The sequence below is a fragment of the Sesamum indicum genome, linkage group LG10 (genome assembly GCF_000512975.1).
Source record: "Sesamum indicum cultivar Zhongzhi No. 13 linkage group LG10, S_indicum_v1.0, whole genome shotgun sequence".
In the NCBI taxonomy this organism is placed as follows: domain Eukaryota; kingdom Viridiplantae; phylum Streptophyta; class Magnoliopsida; order Lamiales; family Pedaliaceae; genus Sesamum; species Sesamum indicum.
In genome coordinates, this window is record NC_026154.1 from 6,269,333 (window position 1) to 6,277,332 (window position 8,000).

The following is an 8,000-nucleotide window of genomic DNA, read 5'->3' on the forward strand; positions in this document are numbered from 1 at the left end:
GCTTAGTTTTCCCTCACAACAAAGTAAACGATTATGCAGAATTCTCCATGTAAGTCATCTCCTATAGCAGGGACCTGGGATTTCTCCAGGAGGCCAGAAGATTGGAAGTCTTTACCAACACAATGCTTCCAGCATCCTAGGTCTTGCTGGATCGTTAGAGATAACACTTCCCGAGATACCCATTTTAGAAACTGAAGCTGAAGACCATTCCCCCCATGGAAACTACAAGAAACTGTGCTTGAGTATGCTGATATATAACCTAGACAACAGCAGAATTCTGAAATAAGAAATTGCATCATGTGACACTAGTATCCAGTTTCTACATTTAATGAAAACACCCCACAGTCCAGAGAGAAGCTCACAATGATAATAAAAGAAATTTTACTCTTTAGAAGAGAGCAATTTCATGTTCCTTCTGCTCTAATCTTTCCTCCTTCGTCTCATGTATCACTCTCTGAGACTGAACCTTTAAAGTATTCCTTCTAAGCAAACGTCAAGTTCCCTTCTTGGCTCTTCTCCAAAACCTAATCAACCTCTGATCCTTTTGTAATTGTATCCTTGAAAATTGCAGTAGTTATTTTGATGTTCTAACTTAATATATGGTGAACCAACAGAGGTGTGGAAACTTTCCAATATTTTCCTGCATGCTCTAAATTCGCTTGCCCCATTCCAAATACGAGCAGTTTGCTAACTTTGCTTCAGTAACTTTCTGTCGTTGGCTTCTGCATTTTGTCGTGCTGTAGACGAGACATTTATGTCTTAATTTGCTGTCTAGTATAAGTAATTCCTCCTAAGTTGCGCAATGTGAGAAATCGCAGAAAAACAAGACCATTCCTAAACAATTTGCAAGCTACAGCAAAAAATCTGAACCACTATGATCTTGAACACTAGGAAGCGTTAGGGCCTCACTGCTCTTTGCTAATTTATCAACTATGCAGGAAAGACGAAAGGAGAAAATTGTAATGAAAAGTCACCAAGAAATGTAGAACTAGTGCCTTTATAGATGTAGGAGAAAGATACCTTCTTCTTTCGTATTATCAAAGATGAACTTTGCAAGCTTTGGTATGACTTCTGTATCTGTTTCAGATTCAAAACTGAAACCTTGACGAACTAGTGTCTCTTTTAACACCTAAAAGAACATGTAATGCGTGAATGAAAAAGAGAATATCTTATAAGTGTGAAAAATGAAAACTCTATGTTTAGACCCAAACATTATTACTATTCATATGATAATTTATTAATAAGAACTCAAGGAGGCAACATATGAGGACACAAAGAACAAAAACTTAAAGGAGACAAGATAAGAAAGCTGAGGGCATATAATATCCCTATGCAAATGGATAGAAAACAAACAAGTAAAATTATGCCATTTAAGTCTAGAAAGCAGCCAGCTATATTTGGAAACCAGACATCTTAATATATCTCACAGTGGATCCCCTTTTTTAACCACGAGCATTAAGAAAATCAGCTACTCTAGCAAGGGAGGAACTGCAGTAAAAGGACATAGAGAAAAACAATGTACAAGTTGGCTATTTGTTGAACCACCCTCTGCCCTCAATATTTGCTACCATAAAATGGGAAAAGGAGGTGTTATATCTCCAAGTATCTATTTCCAAAGATATAGAGACCTGTGGGATCGTCAACGAAACCAAATTACAAATCCTCTTCAGTATGTAACATAATAATTTCTTTCTGCCAATAGTAATTGAAGTTTAACAAAAAGAAGCAACACCCCTGAAGTAACTCCTGTTTTGACAACTACTTCAACTATGTGCTTTCCCAGTTATAATTAAATTGTTTCCCAGTGTTTCAGGTATACATTGTTGAGTGAATTCCTTTTGGTTATACTATAAAAAACACTATCGGCAAATTCAACCAGACAACTGAAAAGAACTACTCTTTTGCAAGGGCTTTCAAAGATACAGAAACTATCAGTTACTAACATACCATCAATTTTAGTCAATTCACTACACTTCTCATTCCCCAGTTTTCCCTCTAAAGAAAGACATCAGTCCCCATGGTCAGGTTAAACCCCAGAGTTGAATATATAGGGAGGACATTGATTCTCGAAAGAAATGATATATCAAATCCTAAATTGCAATCAATAAAGAGATCCAGGGCTATGATAATCTGTTTTCCCTTTCTTATTTTGCATGAAAACATGTATCGTTCTCATTTGAATCATATTCCTGAACAAAAGTATACTACTAGCAAGAAAAACATTGCCGAATATAGAAGGCAGCGGCAACCATATCCACGCAACAAATCAATTGAAAGCACAAAAGCAACTGCAGAATCAGATCATATTTGGAATAGAACAAGAAAAAATGGCAAAATGGCAGAGAGGGAAAACCAACCATATAATTGGTTATAACTCCATTATGAACAACCAAAAACTCATTTCCTGGATCAGAGGACTGGGGATGACTATTCCTTGGAGCTGGCTCCCCATGCGTAGCCCACCGAGTATGTGCTATTCCAGCATGAATCGAGAATGACTCTTCCAAATTCAAACCCGTCAAGGAAACGTCTGAAAATATGAAGATGAACCACAAGTAATTAGCACCATGGAAGGCAAAGTAAACATGAATCTACAGATTTTAAGCAGGGTATATTGAATAATTTAAAAGCACTTAGATAACAAGTCATACGGAAACACCAAAGAAACCGGAAATCTCCACTGCTCAATGTGCAATCACTATAGTACTCGCTCATGCAGGTTTAAAAAGATCTCAAATGTTTTACTAAATGCATCCAACTAATTTATGCAGCGGCGCTATGCCATCCACCCATGAGTTACAATTCAAAGATTTAGTATCTGCCTGGCTTGGGGGATCCAGAGATTCTTGTTTTTCTGGAACATGCACCATAGTTCACATACTTATGCCTGTTAATGTGTTAGTACAAGCATGTTCATATGCTTACAGCCGAAATTCTGGTGTACACTTTCTATGAAACAAAAGTAAAATCTACCAGAAGTTCAAAACAAAACAACATGAATGTGCAGACAGTGCATTGTCTTAAAATTAAAAAGTAACTGAAAGTCTAATCCTAAAATTCTTACTCTTTAGCAAAGCATGTGTTAATTTTCCGAGCTAGCACAATAAGTAAATGCAGAGCGTCAAAGTTAAGTATGGAACGCATGATAATCAGTAGATATAAGTGAATGCACTTTCGCCACCATGATACTCACAAAAACAAGAAGTTCAACCATGAAATTCCATGACGCATAAGCCCGCAACAGGAAACCATACACCACGCATCCAACAAAAATAATATAAAACCCTCCTATTCATGTCATGCAAACCAGATTTGAACAATTAGTTTGAAGAGAATTCCACATGACCTTATTTCCTCCAGTCACAATATACCAAATACATCAATCCCGAAAAAAGAAACCTAAAAAAGTAAAACAGAAAAGCTAAACCAGATCACCAAAAGTATCATACAATTATTACCTTGGTAGACAGATTTGACAAGTGACTCGATGTTGCCTTCTTGGCGGAAGACCAGAGGGGGAGGGACGGCGTCGCAATCCAAACTAAACGAAGAATCAATAGATATTCCTGCGGAATCATAGCCTCTGTACTCCAAGCGGCGTAGGCCATTGAAAAGCAGTTCCAAAATGTAGCGTCTCTCCCTCCTAACGTCAAAATTTAAATATGCAAAAATCCCACACATACCTGATATCTTCCGGGCCTCTTCTTCCCTATAGTTTTCAAAAAATTCTCGTCTTTTTCCTCGTTTTGGTTGTTGAAAGATTTGCAGAGAAAGTTGGGGAGATGTGGAGGGACGGAGCGGAGGAGAGTGAGGAAGCGAACACTTTTTGACTTGGCAGAGATTTGGAAATTGGTTTTGACAGGTGATTTTTGGGTGTTGGAAGAAAGTGTGTGAGGTTGACCAGTGATGGGATTTTCACAGGTTTGTTGCCAAGTGTCTGTCTTGGAGTTGTCAAGTTTGCTTTTCTTTTTATAGCTCCAATTTGCCCCCCCCCCCCCATTTTAAAAATAGTGATATTTGGATATAGAATTTAATAATTTAACATATATTAAAAAAGTATGAATCATTCGTCATATTTTAATTTTTTTTCTTTATTTTTTATTTTAATTATATCCTTTTCATATAATAATATATGAATTTATGTGTATAAATTAGTAATTCCATAATTAGTTTTATAATTGTTAGTTACGCACTTAGTTGAATGAGATAGAATTCTAATAAAACTAAATTTTAAGAGGGTCAATAGCATAATATCCACCTGTGTTTGGAAAATAGTGCGAAATTTCTCTATGTTATATTTATAGACAAAAAACTTCTCGTATTATTTTAAAAAAAACAAATATAAATGTTCTATATCTAAATGTCCTATATGTTGTCCTACTGTAGAAAAATCCGAAATATAAGAAAATAGTTGAAACGGGCTACCTCATTTTGATCAGTGCACCAAGATGTTCGCAAGGAACACCACATCACGGGCATTGCTCGAATTTCTACCCACCTACTCTGTGCATTCCAAACTGCAAACGGCATAAACGATGACCAAACTATAGGGACTAATTCAGACAGTTGTTAATTAAGACATGACTATGAGGATACAACTTTGTCCCATTCATCACCAATTCCATCAAATGAAGAATACTTTTCTACTCCCTCAAGCATTCGACACGACACAGAATGAGCGAGTTGCATTCGAGAAAATGTGAGACCATGAACAGGTTGAATTAGTCACTCCACGGAAATATTGACAGATCAGGGCCAAAGGCCATTGAGTCTATAGATCAGTGTATAAATGAGTTAACAAAGTTTAAAAATCTACCGAATGTCGTCTTCACTACTGCCTTAGAGCATTTTTTTAGTCGTAGCACAAGAGCGATCTTCCTCCATCTAGATGATGAGAACAAACTGCGATGGTTGTACTCATTGGGAAAATGAGTGTGTACGATGGTTTCAACGCAGTGACATCAAAATGATTATTTCTGATTTATCCACTTGATTGTGTTGCCGCTAACCTATCGCGGTTGTAAATCTATTATCTGTTATCAAAGTATTGCGTGTGTTTTTTTTCTTGTTTAATGCCTATGGTGAACCTCAAGTCTTCCATATTATGTATTTTATTTTATTTTTCACATTCTAGGACACATTTATGGTGATAATAAGTGAGGGATCTGATTATGACGTGAACTCGTGAGCAACAGCCAGGGACACCGGAAACTCCACACATTAGAAATATTAAAAATACTATATAATATAACATTATTATATAGTTCATTTAAATAATTTATTATTTGAATAATCTATTTAAATTTATCAATCCGTATAAAATGTTCAACAACAATATTATTAACTAGTTACTAGAGTATATAAAATTATTTATTCAATTATTAAAAATAAAAAATGTAATTTGTTTTTTTTCATATAAATATAATTACAAAAATACTATATAATTAAATCCACCTACAAATAATATATAAGAGATATGATTTTAACAATAAATAGTGATTTTTGTCTCTCAAAGTACAAAATCAAGCATACAACACTTATTTTAAACTATTATAAGTTATATCCAAAAAATCAAATCTAAATATATACATTATTTGCAACATATACTTATTTATTTCTTTTTTCTCTCTCTCAATCTCCACAAAACAAAACGAGACACTCCAAAAATAAATTCAAACCTATGATGCATTGACACGGACACGATAACACATACACAATACAACACGGTGACATGAAAAATACAAAAAATATGACACGACATGACCCTGACATGGCTATATGTAATATATTTTTTATTATATATATATCTTCAACTTCTCATAAAATTAAAATATCCGATATAATATTAAGATAAAATATAAAATAAGCATGTCTTACATCTATATTTTTAATCAAATGTGACTTTAAAAATATACATAATCAATTTATTTTTAAAAGAAGACAATAAATTTTTTTTAATAATTTAAATTAGTTAAATTATCTTCAACATCTCCCGAATTTTTAATAGTTTCATCCTAATTCTTTTAGTTAAGAGGAAACAATTAATTCTTTTTCTTTTTATTAAGCCTAAAACTTTTTTTTTTAAAGACAATAATTTTTTTTTTAAATTATAAAAAAAATTCAAAATATATCGGATACTCCTCGAAAACGTGTCGGACACGCCAACAGCCGTGTCCCTTTTTTTAAAAAAATAATTTTTGACACTCTGTTGCCGTGTTCGATACGTGTCTGAATTGTGTCCGTGTCGAATATATATCCAACACTGTATAGAATATTTTTCAGAGTGTCCTTATATTATAGATTCAAACACTAGCATTGCTTTCTAAACAAATTAAAATGACTTCTATTTATTTTTAATTTAATAACAAGACAAATTAAGGTCCAGGCTAAGCTAATAGACCTGTGCCAAAAAGCCGCAGACTGACGGTTCTTTACGAACCGCTGAACCGGTTGATCTCCCTCACGCCCTGATTTTATTTTATATTTTTTGAAAGTCCTCACGCCCTAATTTAATCTTCCCTTATTCTTGACAAAAGGGAAACCCTAAAGTGGAACTCGTATCCCCCAAAAGAGAGAACAGGGAGATGACGCAGAAGGGCAATCTGTTCAAAGGCCAGCAGAAGAAGAAATCCATCCCTCCCAATCGCCATGGCAAAGTCTCTCACACTCGAAAGGGTAATTCAAGTCACAAAGCACACAATCGTACGAATTTTCACTTGTGTATGCACATAATAAACGTGATATTGATGTTTTATTGGCTCATGAAGGGAAGAGAGCGGTGAAGCCATCGAAGGTTACCAAAGAGATGGACGCTGATAAAGTATGTTCTTCGTTTCCTTGCTCTTTTTTCTTTTTTTTTTTTTCAACGTGCGTGTGTATTTACCGTTTCTCTCTTTCTTTTTTTTTTTGGGGGGGAGGGGGGAGGGTTGTGCATATTTGATATCTTATATACTTGCTTTGAAGTACAGATTTTATTCTGTATCATTGTATGGTTAAGTACAAAATTTGACTGAGTATTGTACGTTGATTGTTAAGACGATGAATTTTGTTTTTGTCGATTTCTAATGGGTTTGGACGTTATGTGCAATTTTGAATTGACTGGAGAGATAACAGGATTCCAATTTGAACAAGTTTGTTTTTCATAGAATTTTTAGGAAATCAGGTAGAAGATGAACTTCGTGAGGAACTCTGAAGTTTATTCAACTTTTAATGATTGCTTTTGTGTTTGTACGTGTTGGAATGCTCTCAATTATACATTTGACATATGTGTTTTAGTGAGTTATCTTTACTCAATTTAGTTGCCATCAGGAAGTCTTATTTGTGCTGTTTGCATCAGCATTCATAAGTATCAAGAATGTATAATTTTTCCTTATGCTTAGGCTTGGTAGCTCCAAAGAAGCTTTTGAGTATTGAAATGTTAGGAGTTCCTTACACAGCTGTTTTTGACAAGATTGGTACCTTTTCTCAGTTTTGAGGGCCATTGGAGTGTAGGCTTTATCAGACCGAACAAGCTTGAATAGAATGTACAAGCATTGGGTCTCTGTTGAATATATTCATTGAACCCAATCAAGATATGCCCCAAGGTGACCATGAGAATAAGTAAATATGGATTTATTTGATATCATATAATGATGGAAGTTGAAGTCTGAACTGCCACATACAAACTATTAGTTATAGTCATCTGAGTTGATACTTCATACTTGATTTTCCTCTGCTTAAATGGGCATGTGTCTTAACAGCCTCCTTCTACTTCTTTTCGTTTCACCAGGAGCTAAGCAAGTTTATAAATTACTGCAATGAGGTAAAAGCTGCTACAGTTGCTAATAAAGATGGTGGCCAGTTAAGTATCGTTAAACCACAGGCAGATTCATCAAGTGGTGCCAAGAAGTAGATGGACATGCGGCAGGTGTATGTGAGTTGTATAAGCACAATTTTGAGTTTACAAAAATGCTAGTTTCAAGTAAATTTTAATTTACCTTCTACCGATTTGTCATTCTTGG

General features: G+C 34.8%; 2 protein-coding genes across 4 annotated transcripts in view; one reads left to right on the forward strand and one right to left on the reverse strand.

Moving 5' to 3' along the window:
• LOC105172125 (glutamine--fructose-6-phosphate aminotransferase [isomerizing] 2) overlaps window positions 1-3,930 on the reverse strand; it is a 12,522-nt gene extending 8,592 nt beyond the window's left edge. For all 3 annotated transcript variants that reach the window (XR_848628.2, XR_002287854.1, XM_011093465.2), the window contains exons 1-3: window positions 3,459-3,930; window positions 2,358-2,530; window positions 1,021-1,129 (exon numbers count right to left, since the gene is read on the reverse strand). Coding sequence is in view for 1 of the 3 variants with exons in the window: in XM_011093465.2 (XP_011091767.1) it covers window positions 1,021-1,129; window positions 2,358-2,530; window positions 3,459-3,681 (505 nt within the window). In the remaining 2 variants the exon portion in view is untranslated. The remainder of the gene's footprint in view (window positions 1-1,020; window positions 1,130-2,357; window positions 2,531-3,458) is intronic.
• The window catches only part of LOC105172126, a gene marked incomplete in the record, with an annotated part of 1,602 nt that continues 109 nt past the window's right edge, over window positions 6,508-8,000 (forward strand). Inside the window, 3 exon segments of the mRNA XM_011093466.2 lie at window positions 6,508-6,675; window positions 6,768-6,820; window positions 7,769-8,000. Of these exon segments, the coding sequence (XP_011091768.1) occupies window positions 6,585-6,675; window positions 6,768-6,820; window positions 7,769-7,891 (267 nt within the window).